This window comes from Catharus ustulatus, chromosome 29 (genome assembly GCF_009819885.2).
Source record: "Catharus ustulatus isolate bCatUst1 chromosome 29, bCatUst1.pri.v2, whole genome shotgun sequence".
Lineage (NCBI taxonomy): Eukaryota > Metazoa > Chordata > Aves > Passeriformes > Turdidae > Catharus > Catharus ustulatus.
The window spans coordinates 6100534-6124156 of record NC_046249.1 but is presented as its reverse complement, the minus strand read 5'-3'; the positions used below and the strand labels follow the sequence as shown (position 1 = coordinate 6124156).

At 46.7% G+C, this 23623-nt stretch overlaps 2 protein-coding genes across 3 annotated transcripts in view; both read right to left on the bottom strand.

Annotated features, from left to right (window-relative positions):
• The window catches only part of MARCHF2 (membrane associated ring-CH-type finger 2), a 34400-nt gene extending 28782 nt beyond the window's left edge, over positions 1-5618 (bottom strand). Inside the window, exon 1 of one of the 2 annotated variants that reach the window (XM_033082046.2) lies at positions 5574-5618. The gene's annotated coding sequence lies outside the window, so the exon portion shown is untranslated. Of the gene's footprint in view, positions 1-5263; positions 5281-5573 lie in introns of those variants that run through there. The other variant, XM_033082047.2, reaches the window with a different exon arrangement.
• Positions 5619-6069: 451 nt separating this feature from the next.
• On the bottom strand, positions 6070-22954 carry RAB11B (RAB11B, member RAS oncogene family). Its single transcript, XM_033082109.1, has 5 exons — positions 22836-22954; positions 17167-17362; positions 15158-15351; positions 13549-13629; positions 6070-10821 (listed from the first exon to the last, which is right to left on the bottom strand). The coding sequence occupies exons 1-5, from the start codon at positions 22873-22875 to the stop codon at positions 10676-10678; spliced, it is 657 nt and encodes a 218-aa protein (XP_032938000.1). The 5' UTR covers positions 22876-22954; the 3' UTR covers positions 6070-10675.
• Positions 22955-23623: the final 669 nt, after the last annotated feature.

Genomic DNA, 23623 nt, shown 5'->3' with positions numbered 1-23623 from the left:
GTGTGTTACAGCTGGAATGCCAACATGAACAAAGTTATCTCAGCTCTTTTGAGGCTTGCTATCTGCCATAAGGCCATATGAAACAAAAGTTTACTGCACTTTAATTACCAACATCTGGAAAAATGAATTGCAACATTAGAAGAAAACTCTTTGCAGAGGGTATCTCCAATCAAAATTCAGTCATTCTAACAACAAATTTCCTAAGGGAACAGCCAAAAACCAGTTGGGACATGAGGGACGCCTGCAACTCCTCTGAAGATTCAAAAGACATCAGCTTTCAGAGGCGAACAGCAGCACAACTCACTGCATAATGCAACTACATAGTCTGCACTCACCTCCCTCTGCATTTTGTCACTCTTTCCAGGGAAAGAAAGATGCATTAGAAAGACTTGAAACTGAAACCATGAACCAGGGTGAAAAAAAATATGTTATCTTGCCTACAAAACAATTCTTGCAGCACGCTCCCCATCACTGGGGACAACAGCCAGCCCACTAGACACAAGCACAGCCCTGCCCTGCTGAAGGGATGAGAGCCATGGTGCCTCTCAATCTCTCTGCACCCATGTGCTTTACGAAACACCAGCAGCAGACACTTCTGCTTCCCAGCTCTACTGCTTCAGTGAGCTCCTCGTTAAACAAAGGCAGCCTCTGCAGCAGGTCAAAGGTCAAGTGCTCCCCAATCCCACACAGTCACTTGCCAGCCTGGCAGTTGCAGGTTGTTCAGAACAAATGGGTTTTCCAGCTGTGCGTAATACCTCAGGAAATAGAATTTTAGTGTAGCAGTAACACATGTACCAGGTCAAGACTGCAGTGCCCAAACACCACAGAACTGGTCAGTCCCTTGAAGGGCTCAACACAGGAGGATGCAAAACATTATTTCAGAATTGTGAAGCTCAGGTCAGAAAGAACTTGCATTCTCCCCAGAGTTTTCATTCTTGGTTTATAAAGCATTGACACTGCTATACAAATAACAACATGCTGCTTGGAGATGAACTGGAGCTGGAACAAACCCAGAGCACAGCAGGCAGCAGCCCTGCTCACCCTGACTGCTCAGAGCAGTGCAGCTGGTGCGCAACCGCTGCATGAAACACAGCACACTCAGCTCCCATGAGACACTTGATCTGGAATTTAACTTGACTATTTTTCAACCTAGCCATATCACAAATCTCTTCAGAACATTCAGCTTTCAAAGAGCTTTCCAGCAAAGGCACCACCAAAGGCAGCCTGTGACTCACCACCCTGCTCTGGAGAGCATCCCCATGGTCAGCCAGAAAGAAGGATTCACTGATCCCAGCCAACTGCACCAGTGTCTCCCTTCTGCCCACTCCTTACTGCTACAGATTCCCTCCTCAATCCTCAAGTGAAACTTCACATTTGGTATCTGTGCTGCAAAGCTCCCTTTAGTTCCGTTTGCAATGCTTTGCTTAGGTTGCATTCCTTGTTCTGGACACAGGCCTTGTCTGATTTGTCTGCAGGGAAGTACAAGAAAAACTGAGAGGAAATAACCTGAAAACAGTCCAGAACTAAAGTTTACCTTTTCACTCTCACCACTGTCAAATCCAATCCCAGAAAGCTTCCAGCTGAAACAGGTCTAAAGCTCTCAAAGCTTCAAACAAAGAAATCCCTGTTTAAACTAAGACTACACAAGCTTGGTGCATTCTCCTTTTTTCAGAAAAGTGCTTTAGAAGGTAAGTTTGATCTGTTTGTACTTTTATTTCCTGAGCCAGTACTGCTCCTTGTCCCTTGTTCTCTCTTTGGGAACTGGAGGAGAATGTTTCCTTCAGTCGATCAGTAATTTTGTGACAACTGATTAAAATCACAACAGCAATTACAGCACTTCTGTCCTTGAGGTTAACCACACATCATCATCTCAGGTTCTATCAGGAATTGAAAAGTTTAGTTGGAATTGCTACATAAAATCTAGACTGAAACTTACATATGCCTGTTTATTTGAAATGGGAGCAAATGACAGATTCTAAACAGTAACACTGTTCTAGAGAGGCCTGGGGCAGGAAAGGGATTTGCAAGGCTGATGGGTAGGAAGAGCTGCAATCAGTACAGCTCCTGTTGGGCTGCTCCCTTCACTGGAAGATGCACAGGGTTCAGTCCTTGCCTCAGGACACACAAGCAGTCCCTGCTTTCAGGATTTTGTCATTCTGCACTTCACCTTCAGTGCTTAGGGCTCTCACAAGCTGTAACTGCACAGTGGGAGAGGAACATTCCACCCCCAGAAAAGGTGCGCAAGACCTTAAGATATCCAACAATGACTTCCCTGCTTTCACCCAGCAAGAGGAGCAGCCAAAAGCTCTCCCAAATCAGGTGCAGGGAACCCCCCCCCCCGCCCCTCCCAGCTGAGCTGCATTGCTGCTGCAATGAGCTACAGCTGACCTGGTCTACTTACAAAAAAATGGCACAAAGATACAGGTTCCAGGGGACACCTCCTACAGCTGGAGAAAGAACAAGACCAGCACTGGAGAAGTCAAGATCCTGTTGTTTATGTGCATGACATGACTGTGCTGATAAGCCACACTTGATAAGCCTCAGCACAGATTAATGCGTCATTTTTCCACCAGAGAAAGCTAATGAACACAGACTTCATGGAGACCACTTGCCTACTCAACTTTGGTGCTGTGCTCATTGCCTTCACAGAAAAGAGTCCCAGCTTTCCTCATGGCTTGTGTGCCCAGGGAGGCATGCCCAGAGTGCTTCTAAGGGGACAAGAGTCAGTAGCCGAGACCATTTCTCTACTGGGGAAAAGGCTGGAGCTAAGAGCAGGGAGAAGCATAAGATAACCAGAGGGAGAAGAGACACACCAGCTCAAACTTCAGTCTGGAGGGGAAAAAAACAGTTTGGAAATGGAAACTCTGAAATTTACAAATATCCAAAGCTGACTCAAAGTCAAGTGGAGAAAAAAAAATAAACTTATCCTGTAGTTTATCGTTCACAATGCTGGATTCCTCCCTTTATTTTCTAAGAAAATCTTCTGTGTTCTTAGTGGGAAAAACCAAGGTATTTTAAACAACAGTGAAAAAAGTCCACAAATACCCATTTTGCTTTGTGCCTCTATCTGCAGAACTACTACAAAGTCATATCCTGAGGACTTGCAACAGTCCCTCAGACTCACAGAGTCTCAAGAGTCCATGCTCAGCTCAGCTTGCTGTGAATGCATTTTGACTTGATTTTGGTCATGCTGTTTCAAAAAAACAGTCTTGCTTCCTCCCAGGGAAACATCGTGTCCTACACTTGCTTGATGTGGGCCAGCATCGATCACCTAGAAGAGGAAAGGCCCTCTTCCAGCATCCATGAAGGCAAGAGCTCAGTCGGAAGCTGTTCACAGTCAGTACATTGTAGTTCTGCTCATTTGCATGGTCCCCTTGGCGTCCAGCACAGGGTGAGCTCACCCTGCAACCTCTGTGCAATCCAGAGCAGAAAAGAGCAAACTCATTCAAAACAAGGAACATTAGTTCCAATGCCATTTTCTCTTTCCACTTAGGCAGTGGTGCTGATCAGCTAAGCATACACAGACACCGCCAGCTTTATAGCTGGTGTAGAGTGTCCATGAACTACACATTAGGCTTACACCTGGCTGCTCCCTGAGCCACCTGGTCTACTCTTAGTGAAGTTTAGACTTCCCTACTGATGCAGGCTGCCTGCAACGCTCCCCAGTGCATGCTTGGGAGTAGTTAGACCTTCTGTTCTCAACCGTAATTATCAGATTCACTGCCACTGTGCAAGTGACAAAGGGATTTTAGAGTCCCAGCTCCCTTCCCTTTGAGCCTCTGATTCTGAAGGGTGACACACCATCACAACTTCAAACACACCTGAAAAACCAGGGCACTTCCAGCCTCCAACCTCCAAACACATAATCCTTCGGAGATGCAGAAAAGTATTCAAACACTTTAGCCTTGGAAAGCCAAGACTAACGTCCAGCTGCTCAAAGGATTATACTGCACACGTATGAGTGACAGCCAAGCAGCGTCTTATGTGCCAACAAGCAGAGTGACAAGGGGGACCAGCCACAGCCAATGCAGCTGGCTGACCACAGTGACATCACAGGAATTCTCAACAAGAACCTGGAAAAAGGTCAAGAAAGTGCAAGAAATTGCATCAGAAGGGAAAGACACAGAGATAAATGCTTGTTGGAACGAGAGTGGAGCAAGTGAGTAAGAGTGCCAAGGAAAATGAAGGACTGGTAAAAGAGAGGGTTAATAGAGGAACAGAAACAATCCCTTAGGGATAAACAAATGAAGGGCACGGGGTGGGGTGAGAATCACATTCCCGCTGACATATCTTCATCACACACATCAGGCCAGGAACAGAACATTGAATACTAACAAGCAGGACAAAAAGCCAGAGCTGCTTCGGATACACTTCCAGTTCACCATCATCATCCCCAACATGAGTAACACACCACCTGCCTGCTTGCAAAATTCAAGCTCTGCACAATTTCCTCCAACAGGACAACAGCCTAAATTCTCCTGGGACCAGCAGCATCCAGTGCAGATGCATCACCACATACCTTGGTGGCACCACTTCTGAGGGCACTAAATGCAAGCAACTGCACACTCCAGAAGCCTCCAAGGCCACTGCATAGCGTTTTGGTTTTTAATCTTGGTCCCCCCACCAGATCCAGAACATATGAAGAGCAAGTGTTTGAGACTGCAACAAAACCACCTCCCATATCACAATCATCTTCCTGTACAAGCCACAGGCTTGTCCCTTGGAAAAATCCAACAAACCAGCAGTTCTGGCCTGTCACAGACTCAGCTGACTCAAGAAACCTGAGTTTAAATGACAGAAAGTTAAAGACTGCCACTTTGTGAAAAGTCTATCACAAACCCTACGCTTACACCACAGAGGAAAGCAGCTGCTGCTCCAACACAGCAGCAACCTCTTCAGCTGTGCTGTGACACCAAGCTCATTCTCTTGAGAAATCTCTGCACACAAGGCAGCGTGTCCGTGTGCTCGGGAGCCAAAACAGGCATCAGAACGCTCCCAAATACATGAAGAAACAGGTACGAGTGACCACTGGCAAAGGAAACTTTTCCTAATAGCTGCCTATACCCAGGGAAGAATAATTAATGAACAAACGCCGCTTCTCAAACCTCCGGCACTTCCGTCTCTGGTGATGTTTGTACGCGACAGCCCCGGCGCTCCCGGGGACGGTGCCAGCCCAGCCCAGCCCAAGCCCGCCCGGCCCGGCCGGGAAGGGCCGCAGCTTAGGCGCGGGGACCCCGCACAGCGAACACAGCGCAGCCCGTACCGGCGGCAGCGTCTCGCACGGGGTCCGTGCGGGCAGCGGAGCCGGCGGCAGTCGCTCCGCGGGAGAGGCCCCGAGACCTGCAGCGCGGCTCCGGCTCCCGAGCACGAGCGGGACCGCACACCAGAGACACCCCTCGGCAGGGACACCGGGAGGGCTGTCAGGGCTCCCGGGCCCCCGACCCGCCCGCCTGGGCCCGGCTTGGCCGGGACGTCGCTCCCCCCGCCGCAGCCCCGCGCCGGAGCGCTGCCCGGGCCGGTGTGCGCGGAGCGGGGCGTGGGGCCGGCCCGTCCGCCCCTCCCCCGTCCGGTACCTGCGCTCCCGGCGCCCGCGGCCCCTCAGCGCGGCGCGCGCGCCGCCCCACCGCCGGCTGCGGCGGCCGCCGGGCCCCGCCCCCCAGGCCCCCGCCCGCCAATACCCGCCCGTGTCGCGCTGACGCAGCTTGCGAGCGCCCAATGGCCTGCGGGCAACCCGCCGGCGTCGCAACGCGACCTCGCTGGTAACAGCCGGCGGCCAATAGCGCCCCTGCAGACAAGCCCCGCCCCATCCCAGCCCCACCCCCGACGCCTCAGGCCCCGCCCTTCCCCTCTTGCTCCGCCCCCTGCCCGGGCCCCGCCTGCAGTCGCTGGGGCCCGGCCGCACACCGGGCAGCGCCCAGCGCCGCTCCTGCGGCCGGGCACAGCCCCGGGGAAAGGTGCACCCTGTCCTGCCGCTCCCCGCCCCACCCCGCGCTCTGCCTCGGGAGCAACCCCCCGCCCCCCCCAACCTTATTCTACAGTTGAGTCTGGAACAGAACTTTACACAGACGGTATGATTTGGCAATCTTTATATCCACAATACATCATAACCATGCACAAAAATCGAGTGATGTGTTTATTTACAAAGTGAATTGCACTTAACACAGGAACCAGGAATAAAGTAAATTAAAGGAACCTCTCCTCTGGGTTGCATAAAGGCCCACTACTATTTATAGCCTACAAAGCCTGATAGTCAACACTACCATGCATTATCTGACCAGTGTAAAATAGGAATTGCTGTTATTTATTGAAACAGTGCAGCCCTGGAGATACTAATTCCATGGAAACATTCCATAAATCACCAACTACATTTAAAAGTCTGCAAGTCAAGAGAATCTACCCTCCCACTTACTGTGCTTTACTTGAAGGACAGCTAGTCTTCACCTCCAATTGTCTCATTTTCCTTAGCTGAAATTCAGGTCCCTACCTTTAACAGTGTTCTAGTTTTTTATGGAGGAAAAAATCTTCCCTAAGTAACTGAGCCACTTCATTGGGATCTTTTTTTCTGTTACAGAGTCCAGAACCTCTAAGCAAGTTCTTCCTTCTGCTTGGAAGGGAAATGATCACCAAGCCTTGGTAAGACTCAGCCAGAAACAGATCCCACCCCCACCTTCTGGAGCAGTACAGCATGCAGGGATCAAATCATAAGAAGAAAAAATACTTCCTGTACATTTTTCCAACAGCTTTTGTTAAGTAACCGATTCAAATAAAGGCTTGGCCCAACCCTTACCACACCCAGCCAAGAGCTCTGTGTTCACACAAGAGGCCCTGGTCACCAGAGGGTCACAGAACAGCCCCCAAATTGGGACATCTCTGGGATCCATCTTCTTTTTACTGCCTCTAAACCTGTCACAGGGGCAGGAAAGCACCAAACTGCCTTTCTTCCACTGAATCTTGATGGCCTCCACAGCACACACATGAAATCTTTAACAAAGTAGCAAGCAGTCACCCATCAACAGGATTTTTATATTTATACAAGTATGGAGCTTTAAAACTTTCCTATGGGCCAAACTTCCTTGCTCTGTGTAGGCTCCAGTGAAGATCCCAGACTAACTCACCTTTCTGGAAGCAATGACTTTGCAGGAAAAGAGGCTGGATTCATCTGATCTACCCAAGGAATTTATTTTACCAGTTAGTTGTTTCTGTCACTTTTATGTACACATTTTGACCTTCACACTCCCCATCAGTAAGAGGAGAGGCAGCATGACAGACTTCTGCCTAATTCTGCATTAAAGGACCTGTTCTAGACATCAGCAGGACCCTCTGATGGCTGTGTTACTAACACAGGTGGCAGCACTCAGGGCTTTGTAGTGTTTTCAACAATTAAAGGAAAGTCAGCCTCAACATCTAAGTAAAGCAAGCAGAGCACACATTCCTTTTTTTTTATTTTATTTTTTATTTTAACAGGCATCTTTCCTGTTATCGGGAGTTTTAAAAAAGCAAAATTCAGCCCTCAAATCCCTTGGGGCAGATAGAAGAGGGCTGTAACCTTTTCTTTATTCCTGACAGTAACACTGAGAGAGACACAGCCAGCAAAGCTGTGGGATGAAGCAGTCTAGTTGAGGCTACAGGTAGTCTGTAATTTCCACATCAGGAAAGCATGCTTAAGGAGTCTGGGCTACTGGAGAGCTGCTCTGAATATCAGACAGCTCTTCAGCATTTCCAGCTTCCTCAGGATTCCTCCAAGTCTTCCCCTCAGCAATTCCTGCACAGTAGTGGGCTGGGTTGTGGATGCAGTTTCTAAGGAGTGCACAATGCTTCAACAGGACACCAGGAACCCCAGATCAGAAGCATCTTCCCCAGTCTGTGCACAGGCCTAACCTGGCAGAACTGGTCCACTGTCCTTTTTCTATTGTCACAAACAACTCTGTGCTTAGTCTAGGCAGGAGCACCTCAGACCCACAGAAGGGCTTGTGGCTCTGCCTGGAAAGCAGCACAGCAGCCTGGGGAAGAGCCTCATCTCATACTGAGGGACCACAGCAGATTAAAACCCCCAGCCCATTCCCAGTGCTCTCAGGAGTTGTATCAGTGCACATGTACACACCCACAGCTCCCCTGTCCTGGGTGCCTCCAGCAAAGGGTAGGTGGCCTTTCCCTGTCACACCATGTATCTCAAACAAAATAGAGTGATCCAAGGTCCACTAGTGCTGAGGGGGCTTTGGACAATGGAGTCGTTCAAGAGCTCTTCAATACCCATGAATTTAACAGCACTTAAACCCTAGACACTGACCTTTCACTGGGACTCTGCTGCAAAGTTTAGAGCCTTCCACAAAGTCAAGGACTAAAGAAAACCTTTCAAGAGACAAGCAAGTGACTAAAATGTTTCTTGGTTTCTTACACCAGGCCAGACTGACTTTAGAAACTTCATATTAAGAACAGGATTTGCAGAGTAAGCATGTTAATACATCACCCTGAACTAATAAGTTTTCTTAACAGTAGAATTCCTCCTCATGCTATCCAACTGATTTCTTTATATAAAATTTGTTCCAAAATTAAGGAGCCCAGCTCCACTGGTGTCCATTTGTTCTGGAATGAAATATTTTCAATATTTCAGAATTTTCTATTCTCTCACTGCCAGCTGTCTGAACACTGACTGCATGTTATGTTCTGGTCTTGGACCACCAAAAAGGAGACATCCCAGTTCCCACTTTCTCTCAACAGAATGCTAGTGAAGTAAACACCAAGTGTTGAAAGTGCTTCCTGGACTGGAACACCCTTAGGACAGAGCCCTGTGATACCTACAGGGGAATTCATACCCTCATTCAATGGTATCAGGCTGCAAGCATGCACCCTTTAACTTTGAATGTAACCTCTAAACAAAGCTGGAGAGTGGAAGTGCCAGGCACTAAGCACATCCTGCGTTGTGAGCTGCAGCCCCCTCAGTGCATACAGTACAAAATTAAAGGCATTGATCTGAAAATCTTATAAAAGAAAAGCCATCAGAGTTAACTGCCCTTAATTTTATTACATAACCAGACAGAACAGTTGAGACTGGAATGTCAGATTTCCTCTTCAAGCACAATTCACAGTTTCATATTTGCTTTGTATTAGTAAAGAAAAATCAACTCACTAATATGCAGCTGGGATTCATCCAGTGAGGTATAGGCTCAGAACAGAGACCAAAAACTCACGGCAAATGGCTCCACAAGCCTTCAGGGAGCAGCAGATGGCCTCCAGCTCTTCCTTTAGATCGTTTCATCCAGTATTTGCCATCAGAACATTCAGCGGATACCGGAGGGGATACAAGTGTGCAAGAGCCAGTGAGTGATGAAAAGTCATCAGAGATTTGCACAAGCGAGCAAGAGACTGACTACACAAAGTTGTGGTAACATTCTTCCCATTCAGCATAACGAAGAATTAGAGTAGTTAGCCTGCTGATGACAAATCTGTTACATCAGTGAAGTACAATCATTTAAGAATTACAGTCTGCAGTTCAGTAAAACAGTAAGAAGAAAACAACAGGTTAGTAGTTATTATGTGAAATCCTAATATTATGCATTTTAGTACAGGTCAATAGTGAAAGATCATGAAGAGAAAGTTCCAGATACTATGGATCTGCAGAAGTTTTACAAAATGTATAAAGTATTGTGTTTCTCTACAACAACCAAAACCCTTACAAGTGCAGGCATATATGCGACATGAAAATATTGCTTCACTCACTCAAGGGCAGAAGAGATCTAGAGAAAAAGCAGCATGCAAAAAAAACCAAACAACCAACCCTGGAACTAGAGCAGATCCTGCTTTCAGACACTGACCTACAGTACAAAAGAAGCCTACTTGTACAGGCTGCAAAAGGTTTCTAAAATCAATATGCTGGCACTGACTGTACAATAATGTTAACTGATTAACATAAGCCATGAATAAATATTATGCCACTTCATAAAGCCTGGACAGGCATTCCTGGTGGCAAAGAAAATGATGCAGACATATTTCATTGTTCCCAAATAAAATAAGAATAGAGAAAGATTTCCCAAGCAGGAAACAGTAAGCTACACAGCCAGACTAACTGTATTAGGGGCAATTACAGAATAAGTAATGTTATTTTCAACAGTTATTTCCTTATGTGTGTGCAACCGCTAAAATCCTCACTGTGAGATTTCATCAGGACAGAAAACAGAGCATTTGGCAGGATAGCTAGTTTAATTTCTCCCCCATGTTTACAGAAACACAAGAAAAAGAGATATCTGACTATGGGAGGAAAAAACCTTGTCACCTAAATGTAGTTATTTCTTCAACTGGTAGAGTCAAGTCCCACTGTTCCCCTCCCAGAAAACAACAACAACAAAACCAAAAAAAAAAAACCAAAAAAAAAAAATCCAAAACAAGCCTATTTGATAAGAGTGTTTCATGGGGTAATATCCAGCAGCAGATGTTCCAACACAAATATGTCTATCAGATCAGTGACTACATTTCAAGCCCAGAAGTCACCACATGGAAGGGGTTTCAAAGGCAGAGGGATGTTAGCCCTACAATTAAAGCTCTAATATGAGAGGTGAGATTTGGGAATGGAGTAAAGGAGGGAGGAGGGAGTCACTGAATCACAGGAGATAGGAAGTGCACACAAGTTTCTAAATGAAGCATAGACAAAGTGGAGGGCACAAGAGTCATCTAGAGAAGGTCACAGATTCTGACAGCACTGGAGTTTGTTGGATTTCTGTCCATCGGTGGTTGGTGGGACGCTGATGTCAACGACGTTGTTGCCAGGAGACTCATCGTGCGCAGACCGGTCGGCGATTTGCTTCTGCGACACGATGCGGTAGATTTCTGCAAGGAGAGCACATGGGTCAGAGCCCAGGGGCATGGCCTCCCATGGGCACAGCGCTGAGCCAACTGAACAAGAACATGCCAGAACCCAAGGAGGAGGGCTCTGAAAGGGAATCTAGGCTAACCAGATGTGGCATGTAACATCTGGCTGGCATTCCAGTCACAGAATGAATACACCAGCTCTGTCTGGAAAAGTTATCAAGACAAGAGTCCCCACTGTCTTCCACAACAACACTTCCTATCCCGTTCTTTTTCAATGACTCCATGAAAATGGAGATTATTTAAAGGGTTTTTAAATGGGAAAGGAGAAGGAATGCTCATTTCTAAAACATGGAATCACTGTCTTTGTAATTAAAAAAAACTGGGCAGCATACTCTAGAAACACAAATCATTAGGATGCTGGGAAATCTTCGCAGCAGCATCAAGTTACCTTACAAAATGCCCACCTCTGCTCCTGGCAGCCTGCTACTGCCAAGTAACAGCAATGCTCCTCTCTGCAACACATCAGTTTTCATATCTATGACAGTAAAAAGCTGCATGGATCCATAAAGCCCCATGCTTCTCCAAATGCATTTATTTGACTCAAACTAATTTATGCTTGAAAGCAAATAGATCCACAAAGCTGTAACCATTGAAGAGAGACTGCCAGCTTAAAAGTTTTCAGAAACAAACTGTTTCAACTGCATAGTTAGCAGAAATCTTCTAAGTGGAAAGGTTTTTAAGTTACTTATTTCACTGACTATAAGCCCTTGATCTAACTTCCTTCCATTGTGAAACAGGAAAAGGGCAAATACCTCCCTGGAAGTCTGTGGTAAATATTATGGTCACATTTTACAGCCACAACCCCAAAACAGCAACACCCAAAGCCTTTAGTAAGGATTAAAAATCACAGAGGACTGTGCAAGGCTTGTGTCTGGGTTTTTTTTGTTAGGCTTTTTTTTTTTTTTTAAGAATCCGCACATATTTATGTTTAAAATGAAAACCTTTAATTCAAGGCCACTGGTTACCTACAGATTTTTGCTGAAAGGGAGGAGGAGGGTTGTTCAGAGTCTGTTACATCCTCTTTCTTTCCTTCTCACTACTGTATTTGAATTTGAGATGTTCAGAGTTGTTGCCAAGCCCTCTTTGCTTTCGGGTAGCATCTCTTTGGGGTTTTTTGCAGGGGATTTTTCTTCCCGTCTTTAGTGACTCCTCAAACAAGTGGCCAGTAAGGAAACTCCTGTTCTGCTGTTCCCACTCCTCCCTCCACCAAGTCCCCTGTGGTGGTTGCCAGCTCACTACACAGCACAGGTTCCTTATCCTCTCTTAGACGGATGACTCTTCCCCAGGTGTAATCACTTTAGGAATAGCCTTTTCATGACTTCTCACTCTTATTATCCATGTGCCTGTGCCATCCAAACTGGACAATCTCAACACTTTTGGGAGCCCAGGATGCTGTGAGAGAGAGGGGTTTGGAGTTCAGTTTGCCTAGGCCGGACCTCAGCTTGAGTTGTTACAGCACTGTGGCTCTCCTAGAATGGCCTCAAGCCAGCATCTCTAACCAGGGTCAGTCTCCAGACAACACTGAGAGGGAAGACAGGATGGATGGTGATGGTTGAACTACACTCAGAGCACTAAAATCAAAAATACTGTCTCCAAGTGCCATGGAAGTTGCCTCAGATCCAGCCAAATGTCCCAGATCAGCTACGGATCTGGGCTTGGAGCAACCTGGGATAGTGGAAGGTGTCCCTGCCCATGGCTCACTGTCAACTTGTTATCCACTAGAATTGCCAGGGCCTTCTCTGCAGAAGATGCTGTTGGTGCAGTCACTTATAACCCTTGCTATCAGCTGAGAACCAGAGTTCAGTAATCTGAAAATGGTACCAGTCTGCTTTGGTGCAAGAGAAGATACTGGAACATTTAACTTCCAGCATGGCTGGGGCTTCACTGCTGAAATTTTGTGCAGGCAATGGAAGTACAATTACAGTAATTTCACGACCATAAGGCGCACCGGACTATAAGGCGCACCCCCCCGGAGTCGACAAAATTTGTAACTTTGTAGATCAGATAAGGCGCACCAGACTATAAGGCGCACTTTTTTTTTGTAGCGAGGCTCCGCCCCCAGCTCACCCCGCATGGTTGCTGGCCAAGGCCCCGCCTCAACCCGGCAGCCATTGGCCCCCGGGCCCGCCTGTACCCGGCAGGGGCAGTGCTGCGGGCCCCCTAGCCTGCCTTCATCCATGGGCTCCCGGGACTGCCTGGACCCAAGAGGGGTGGTGCCACAAGCCCTCTGGCCCGCCTCCAGCCGGCAGGGGCGGTGCCGCGGGCCTCCGGGCCCGCCCCCAGCCGGCTGCCATGGCACTTCCGGCTTCCCCCACGGCTCACAGCTCACACTTCCGGTTTGGCAAATTTTGCAACTTTACACATCAGATAAGGCGCACCGGACTATAAGGCGCACTTCCGGGTCCGAGGGAAAATTTTAGTCAAAAGGGTGCGCCTTATAGTCGTGAAATTACTGTACTAGGTTCCTTTATAACAGTACTATTGCAATAGCTTGAACTTACAGAACATCAGGAGATAGAAAGAGGTGTATGGGGTGGGAGACAGCACACAAAGGTGAGATTAGAAAGCTTGCAAACTAACCATTGTTCCCAACACATTTCCAAAACATTCCAGAAAACTACAGAACATGTCAATGAAGAACATCCAACACCTCGGCAGCTCCTCTGAATCCATAACAAACCATACCTGTAAGGATGTTCTTGAAGGCTTCTTCTACATTTGTTGAATCCAGAGCCGATGTTTCAATAAAAGATAAGTTATTTTTTTCTGTAATAAATAAAAAGTGGATCAGTTAAAAACTTTAATAACACTTTATTTCCCATTTACTTTGATGTTTTTATCTTTTATTTTAGGCCAAACCAGCCAGGGCACAGTGAATTTTTTCTTTTCCCTGTGGCACAACAAACACCTTGGTGCTGCATTTCAGCAACATCTCCTTTGCCCAAAGTGCAAGAATATTTTCCCCACTGCAGCCCTTGCTCAGTGAAGCAACACAAAACATCATTCTATTCTGGCTACAGATCACACAGAGGTACCTTGAGCAAGAGCCCCAGCAAAAGCACATCAGCTGCTAGAGAGACACAATTCTCCTCTGCAACCCCAAAAAGATCAACAGACCTATACTTTCCTAATCAGACCCCACTTCCAAATAACAATGACCTCCTGGAACAACGTCTATTTTATTCTTTCCTCTTACAGTGTAAAAGAATATTTTCTTTTAATTAAAAAAGAGAATGATTAACACTCAAATATCATACCTAGAATGGTTCTGTATCACCTGCCCAGGAACAGGCAAATTTCAGTCATGGAGCTTAAATAGCAACAATTAGACCATCACTAGCAATTTAAAACAGCCTTAAGAGGAAGCTCAGGACAAAAAGTACAAAACTGAACCAAGTGACCAAAGTAATAGACTATCTGGGGTACCCACCAACTTGTTTTGATTCTCCTACATAAATGTCACTTCTCCTCCATCTGAAAATTTAGAGTGGCTTTATTACCCTCAGGGTACTTGCTTACCAGCAAACCTCAGAAAGTATGCATAAGCAAGCTTTCATAATATTTCAAGGGGTATTGTAGAGGCTGTACATTTACATTTCACCTCCAAGCTTGACAGCCACACAAAAGCTGAATGTTCCCAGGCCTTTCAAAGCAAAAGACTATCTGATCAATGCTCTGCCAGGTAAGGAATGCAGTGGCAGCATCTTACATAACCCACTTGACTTCTCCCAACAAATGATAATTTTCAAGTCTGATGATCGTGGCATTTAAGAGACTAGATGGCACTAATATATGCATCAGCATCCTAGAGCAGCAACAACCCCATCTAAGAGAAGGTTCAGTATTCATTTGTAGCTCTCCACATTGATACCTATTTGGTAGAAGCAGGTCTCTAGGAAGGAAGGACAGACATTTTGTATTATGACATTTTATATTTTTATTATGATGTTTTCTATTCTAAATGTTGTTTACTGTTTCTGGCCTTGTTAGAGGAAGTATTTAATCTTAGTTATCAGGCAGTTCAAGGACAGTGTTTCAAAAACATGTACTACCACTAGATTTAAAAAGCAACAGAAAATTGCAAACTAAAAATGATTTTAAAATTCTCCAAAAAAACCAAAACTACCCACACATGCTAGTTAATAAGTCAAAATATTTTAATCAAAATACCCCCAAGCAATCTTAAATGTCCTTTTTAGGGGTCAAACTAAAAGTTGAAGTGAGAATTCAGGCCTGGACAAAACATTGATCACAGCAGGCCCCATCCCCCAGGCCCCTGAAGCCCCATACAAACCTGCAAAGGCCCTGGCCTCGTCGGTGGGCACAGCCCGGAGGTGGCGCAGGTCGCTCTTGTTGCCCACCAGCATGATGACAATGTTGTTGTCAGCGTGGTCTCGCAGCTCCTTCAGCCAACGCTCCACGTTCTCGTAGGTGAGGTGTTTGGCAATGTCATAGACGAGCAGAGCCCCAACAGCACCACGGTAATATCTGAAACCATGAGGCACAGCCCTTCAGCCAAGAGCTCTGTCCCAGCCACACCAACAAACAGGCCATCTAGCTCTTTTATCATGCTTTCCACTTCAGAAAAAGTTGTGCTGATGCAGATATTGCAGCTGGAGTGATTTTGAAACCTAAAACCAAGTTCCAAATGCAGGGGTTTTTTTCTAATGGCATTTCTACAAAAATGCAGTGTGTATACCAAAATGCTAGAGAGCCTGCAGAAACCAGGACTGAAAATGTCCTGTCTGGTCCAACTGTGTGCAGGGAAACTCAACACTGCAGAATCAGTACAGCTGAGAGGTTTTTCTGAAGTTACAACCTAACTTTCTACTAGGAAAATAGCCCTTAATAAAATGTCAGCATTTGTTCCTCCTGTTCTCCTCCTACAAATTAAAGTAGGGACTCTGGGCTATATTGTCACTATATATGTCCACAAACCTCTAATCCAGGAACAGATTTTGGTCTCTCAGCACAGGTTTGGGCCCATTTCAACACAAGCCCATCTGTATCAGCAATCCTGTAACATCCATATCTCTCTTCCACACAATCCTACCATTTCTCCTCAGTTCTGCCAGCACCTCTCTGACATGCTGTTTAACTGAGTCAGGGCACCAAGTCAGCAGAAAACATTCTCCTTCCCCTGATGTTTGGCGTTCTGCTGGCGGAGCAGGCTGAACTGGCTGAGTGATGTGTCGAGCAGCAGTTAGTGCCAGCACAAAGGAGAGGCAGGGTCACAGGACTGCAGCTGCACTAGCTCCCACAGTAAAACCTGTTGTTGACCCAGACTAGACTAGCAGTTTTTACAGCAAGAGAAAGGGTTACAAAACAATTCTGAAAGTCACACTATCTTTTTTTTCCAGAAAAGATGCAATTTGAAATTGTCACATCTGCTTCCGCATCCCTTTTCTTATAGATTGCTCCCTTTGGGTTCCAGGCTCTCCTGGTTTTCTCCCATCTTGACAAAATTCCCCTTACCTTGAGGTTAATGGCTCAATCTGTGCATGACTCAGAAACATGTTTTTACCTTTAAAAACTGATACATGTCTGCAATGTAACAAAAAATAAATTCACCGATCAGAAAAAGCCCTGGAGAACCAGGCCTGATCAAAGGGTTTGCATTTTGTCCTCTGCCAGATATTTTTGCCAGCACAGAAACAGGTAGACCTCAAGCCACTCTGTGGATTAACAAGGTCCCATAGGTGAAAAACCTTCTCACCTCCAGGGATTGTACCTAATGCTGCACAATCAGCACTATCATAGTTGCCTTCCTACTTTCTGGCTATTCAATGTGTGCACTCATGGACCTAATTTTCAGTGCTGGGACTAATTCAAAGTAATTTGAGATTTCAAGGGACTTTATGCTGCAGGTGTTCCTAAAAATACCCCCAATCTCAAGAGTGAGGGGCCAATTGAGATCAGAAGCCATGGGTGTTACAGTAAGACTAGACCAAAATCTGATACTAACAATACCCAGCTTCCATCTGAAATGACACTCACTCCACATAATGAACACAGCACATTCAACACCGACAAAAATCCAAATCCCAAAACTCAAACAGAATTTCCCACAGTTTTGATTTAAGCTGTCACTTGTTTCTATAATAGTAACATGAAAATCTAAAATTTACTTTGATTATATTAATCAAGGGAACACAAAAGTATTTGCTATCTTACGACTTGGATCCACATTGAAGTCTGTCACAATGACTTTGCTACATGTGACAAATATGTTTCATTCTCTACCCATACATTTATCTGCAGCATCTCTGCTAGAATTCTGTTGAGCAAAGACACAGTACTCACGCTGAGGTAATGGCACGGTATCGCTCCTGGCCTGCAGTATCCCAGATCTGGGCTTTTATCGTCTTCCCATCCACCTGGATGCTCCTGGTGGCAAATTCCACCCCAATGGTGCTTTTACTTTCCAGATTGAACTCATTGCGTGTGAAACGTGACAGAAGATTACTTTTCCCAACTCCAGAGTCTCCAATCAACACAACTGAAAGGAGAGACATTATTTTCACAATTAATTTCCACAAGCAGCACTGACCCCACAATGTAGTGCAGCCTGGCAGGCAGCATCCATCACGAATGCACAGTCAGATAACACAGGAGAGACAACATAGACAACATCACAGTCTACTATGCACAGCTTGCTTCTCCAACCCCAGAAGAGCCCCAAACTGTTTTGTGTTGAGCAACTGCCCGGTCCTCAGAGGTGAAAATGAGAAATTGCTACAGCAACTGTCGAAGCCAAACAGTGCTTTGGAAGCCCCAACCACTGCAGCAGGCAGAGGTAAGAGATGCCCCTCACACACTCGACCTTTGGCACAGGAAGGCTGCTACCCACATTTTAAGAAACACTACAGGCAAGAACATGGCAACCTGTCTGCCCAACAAAAGCCTTTGTACAGTATAGGTATATTCTATTTTTATTAAAAAGCCAAAAACATGGTAAGTAAACAATTATTTGCAGTTCCTATTGGAATCATACAGAGTGTTTTATTTGAATAATTTAATTAAAAAATATGTTCACCACAGAAGGGGGAAAACAGGAGACATTTGATACTACAAAAAAAATACAAAGCAAAGCAGAACTTCATCCAGCAAAACAAGTTGTAGTAGAGTGCATGAGAAGAGATGAGCTAGAAACCTCTGACTCCACATGTGGTGCTGTCACGATAACAGAAAAATGTAAGTGTAGAGAACTTCAGCACACAAAGCTTAGCTTTCCTGAAGGGAATTGTGAAAACAAAGGTATATGTTGTGGCAGGAGGTTCCCTCTACTTTTTGGCTTATCGATGAGAGCAAGAAACAACTGAGAGAAACAAAGCTGAAACAGCCGAGCTATGCTCCCTTCCTCTCGAAAACACTGTATCACATACCATTTGGAATTCAAGTGTCCTGGCTCAAGCAAAAGGAAGAAAGGCAGCCAGCTTCTGGGAGCTTCTTTAACCTTGGGAATATTTCCTACTCCAGTCCTATGCACAGATTTGCTGATCTTCCTGATTCATATGGCTAGTTTTTCCTACAGAAAAGCAGACATGGGCAAAAAACATTCCCAATTTCCCTCCAGCAGCTACAGAAGAAGAATCTTCTCGTTGCACACTTCCAGAACGAGCTCACCAGTGTTCGCCCAGGGTCAAGGATCATACTTGTCTTCTAGTGCTGCTACAGCTTTTCTCTGCTCAGGCCATTGTTTGAGGATGCAGCTCTGGCAGTGCCCTACTCCACTCGCTGCCACCCCACCCCTGGAGCACATTCCCAGGCTGCTGCTGGACCCTGGCTCTCTGCTGCGACAGCTCCCGAGCTGCACAGGAGCATTGTTGAAACGCCCCAGAGAGCCCCGCCAGCATCTCATCTGCCTGACAGCACAGACAGACAATTGTGCTAGCACAGCTGAAAAGGCAAAACACAACAGAGGAAGGAATGGGCAGCCAGCACATCGTGGCAAGGCACCACAACTCCCCATCCGGGAGAACTTAAACCAGCTCCTTACAGTGCTCTGACTTCCCTGGCAAAAGGCCTAAACCATTTTTTAGGGTATGAGAACAGATAGATAAAAAAATATTTTATTACAAGTTTTAACTCCAGGATTTTGTTCGCTTTATTTTCCAGACAAACAGGTTTTCATCAAAAATTCCATGGGACCTTCCAAGAACAGGCAGAGGTCACCCACCCAGCATAGAGATCTGCTAGTTGGAGTAGACTCTCTCCTACAGCAAAACCCTGACCATAACCAAAAGTAAGAATATCAGCTACACAAGCTAGACCAGATGGGAAGACCCCTGAGGCTTCCAGCTGTTACCAAAGAGAGTTATTTTCCCATGACTTTGCAGGTAGAGAAAGCACAGCCTTTCCATGTACTAGCCATTTCCCAGGCTCTGGCATTTTAAAAGCATCAGTTTGAGACACAAACCATGCAAATAGCTCTCAGGTCATTAACTCCATCTGTCATTGAAAGAAAATTCCAGTGGTCCTGCGCTCCCTTGGCTGGTTACTCACAGGCACCCTTCACCATGCTGCCCCACATTCCAGCAGAGCTGATAGAAGAGCATTTTTCAGAAGTTAAAGGAAGGCAACCAAATCCCAATTCAATAAAAAGCATTCTCAGAGTTCCTAAGTGCTTCTTATTAATGCTCAATCTTGAGCACTAAAAGAGCATTTTCACTTTCAGGAGAAAGATGCCAAGACTGGGGGCCCCCCACATACAGAAAAGCCACAAACTTATTTTCTGGGGGAGCTGAGCAAGAAGGTACCTTCAACATTCTGGATCTTGGGAAAGTTTCTAAATTTGCTAACAGGTCACCACACAGTATTGCCTGTTCAAATTCAGAAGTCATGACAGAGTAGGAAAAAAGCTTCCAAATGACAGTTTGAGTCCAAATACCCCCTAAAAAAATCTCACCAGAATCAAGGAACTCACTTTCCAAATGCCTCTAAGGGCCACACTGATGATGAAAAGATGCTCTGGTTTCATCTTGGAAGTGACATGAACCAATAACCAGCACCAGCCATCTTCAGGTGGCTCCAAGCACACAGACAAGCCTTGCATAGTGCCCTGTTTATATCCTGAATCCTGCTCCTTCAGTATTTCCTGATTTTCTCTCTCCTCCAGCACCCCCTGCCACTGTGTGGGTTATCCATCACCACCACATTACCTATCCATCAACTCAGTCACCAACCTCACTGCTTGCTGTGTCTACAACATCCAGAACTACAGCACAATCTTACCCCATATACAGTGAGAGAGTATATTGAGTATATACAGTATATTGAGATCCTTGTACAAAACAAGCCAAAGTCAGAATTAGAATTCCAGTGCCAGTCATCATTGGCAAGAAAGGGAAAATAAATAGATTGAGTTTGACAGAATTGTAAATACACTCATTTACTAATCTGGAATAAAGAATATATACTTTTGAGCGATTAAGAAGATTAAGACTCCCTCTAGCAGAGACCATCTAATCAGAGTTTGTGATAAATCTGAAGTACATAAGGTTGCCAGATAGTGGTGACTAATAGGATACGCATTTGTTTTTAATAACCACAGCCTTTGCTAAGCAGAGACTAATCAGAGCAGGCAAAATTCCCATGAAAGTAAAAGAAAGCTCTTTTTCCCTATGGTTGATTTTTTCCTGCCTTTTTCATTAGCCAACATACATCTGCACAGCCCCAGATTTAATTTTTAGAGTAAACACTGATAATAGCTAATCCTCTCAAGAGCAAAATTAATGTGCAGATCACATTTAATAGGTACAAGGTTTCCAACACTTTAAATGGTTCTTCAAAGGTCATTAATACAATTCCAAATCAATGCATTCAAAACTCATCCTGAAAAGTCCCTGCTTTTTCACTATCTCCACTACAAAACTAACTGGGAACAGAGGCCAGAACTGCTGGCTTTACTTGGGTCATATCACTAAACACAGCCACAAGCTCTTTGCAGCCTCACTACTCCACACAGCCCTGCACACATAGTTTGGCTCCTTCCCCCAAAGGCTGGTTCACTTTGGTAACAAGCAATATTTTGTTGTGATCAATAAAATAAGCAGTTTTGCTGGGTTGCACACAGAAAAAAAGTGAAATGGGGAACAAAGAAGCACTAGTTCAGCAGAGCAGCTTTGACTATAATCACTCACATCCCCAGAGTGCTCCCAAACCTTAAGTAAATCATTGCCTGATACATCCTCTCCTTTGGAAATAGGTGGCAGGGGAAACAGTCAAGACTTAAATTTAATAAAAATAATCTTTCCCAGACTAAGATCCTCCTACATTGTTATTTCTACCTCTGAATACTACACAGACTGACAGAACAGAGTCCAAAACTTGTCTGTGTAGCTAAGAAAGGCCAAATCACAAATCAGCCAAAGTCCTGGACATCACTACAACAATAGTCCTTGATGTTTAATTCCAATACTGGAGGAGGCAGAAAGACAAAAAAGGGGAGTTGGTCCCACAGCAGAGCCCTCATCCCACTTGGTCCCATTTGTATAATTTTTTGTCGAGTCCCAAAAAGCCTCAGAGGAAGGAAAAGACAAATAAGCAAACCCACAAAGAAATCCCTCTATATATTTTTTTTTGTTTGTTTATTTAAATTCACACAACAACCCCTCCCAAATGATGCACCTGTTTTTTTATTAAGGGCTACAAAATGTGGCAGCATCACCACAACACAGATCCTGACCAAATGGCTTCAGGTTGAGTCTCATTCCAGAGAAAATTAAAAACACATTTCAAAGCAAGTATTTTTAAAAGATGAATGCAGTTCTCCCTAGCTAACTGACTATTCAGAGAAAGAAAAAAATAAGCACAATTTTTAGGCTTTGAAGTTCCTGGCTATTAAACCACCTGGGAAACAGACTTCAGAAGGAAACTACTTTAGACTCAGATAATTTAGTATATTTTTACAAGCTGGTCTTCTGCTTTATAGGCAGAGAAGAAATAAGGGCTTTTTTTCCCCATTGTCTTCAATATTCAATCCACTGTAAAATAAATAAAGCAAATAGGCAAATGCTTCTATAAAATACTTTCCACAGATGAGTAACTCTTCTTTCTTTTGGTCCATAAGTTTGGAATCACTGCTGTCCTTGAGAGCGTCCAGGTACAAAGACATCAAATACCTGGGAAACTGTCACACCAGCAAGTGAGCCCCAGAGCCCTCAACAGCACCGTTAGCCCCGCTCTTCCCAAGAGTAAGCTCTTGGGATGAAAATCAGGTTTCATCCACACTGCCAACAGTAGATCTGGTGTGAAAAAGGCTGGGGAACCAAAGATGAAGGTGCTACACCCACCTGCACTGCTCCTGGGGCCTCATGGGCAGAGTTGTGGCCTGCTCCGGGAAACTGGTCAGCTTGAGCCTCTGGACAGGCAGAAGCCCGGCCTGAGGAAGCATCCCACGGGACAGAAAGCGCAAAGACAACCGAGGGATAACACCCACGGCGATGATCCACCCGGAGCCAGTGCAGGAGGAACAGCACTGAGCCCTCAGAGAGCCCTGGACAATCCGACATGTCACAGGAATGGGCGGGCGCGGCAAAACACCCATTAGCACAACCAAATTAACACCGTTACGGTCCCGGGATCCCGGTACTGGCGCTCAGCGGGGACCGGCGAAGGAGCCTCCAGCGAAGCTTATCATTTTGAAACTCCGGCTCGACCCCGGGCGATCTCCAGACAACCACCGGCACAGCCCAAGCCCGCGGCCGGCCCGCCCGCCGCAGATCCGGTCACCCCCGGGGATCGCAGCCGCCCAGCTGCCGGCGCGCGGCCCGCGCGGCCCGGCACGGGGCGGGGAGGCCCTTGCGGCTCTCCCGCTTTTCCCCCGGGGCTCCCCCGGCGTCAGACCAGGCCGGGGGCCCACAAGGCCGCCCCGCGCAACAAGGCCGCGGCGGACGCCCCGGGTCCGCGCGGCGCGCTGGTCCCGGCCGAGCCCAGCGCGGTGCGGCGGCGTGTCCCTGCTGGGCACGTACCTTTGAACAGATAGTCGTACTCGTCGTCGCGGGTGCCCATGGCGATGGCGGCGCCGACCCTCTGCCTGCCCGGCACCGACCGCGGCCCAGCCGGGGAGGGGCGCTTCCGTATGGGCCAATCAGCGCCCGCCAGAGCTCGCAGGAGGCGGGCGGTGCGCCAGACCCTTCAACATCAGCCAATAAACGACGGGAACTCCCCTGACTGGCGGGGAACGATCCCCAATCGAAGGAGGCAGCTGGGGAGGGGCGGTGCTTGGATGCTCGAGCTGGGAACCTGAAAAACGGGCGGGGGCGGGGCAGGAGGTGAAGGGGCGGGGTTTGTGTGAGGGCCGGGCGGGGCTGCGGGGGCGGGGCGGGGGCTCTGGGGGCGCCGAGGAGGGGGCGGCTTTTCGGGGCGGGGGATTACACGGAATGGTAGAGGTCGCCCTCAGGGGGATGGGGACCCCGTCGGTTTGAGCGGGATCGCTGGGAGAGAGGTTTCGTCCCCTTTGAGAGTGATCCCCGATCGCTGAGGGGTGGGGAGAACCGGCCCGGCCTTCGGGATCAGCGCAGCGCCGGAGCCGGGGAACACGGAGGCTGAGACCCTCAGCAGCGCCCCAGGACACCCGGCTACCGCCCAGAGCCCCAGCCCCCTTCCTTCCCCTTCAGGCTGCTCCCTGCCCCGCGCGGCGCTCCTGGCCCCACCTTCCTGCTAAACACCATTTGGAAAGGCTGTTCTGGCAAAAACATGCCCTCACGGTGACACAATTGTTCAAGGAAAACATTTCCCTTTCTTTTCCTGGCACGGC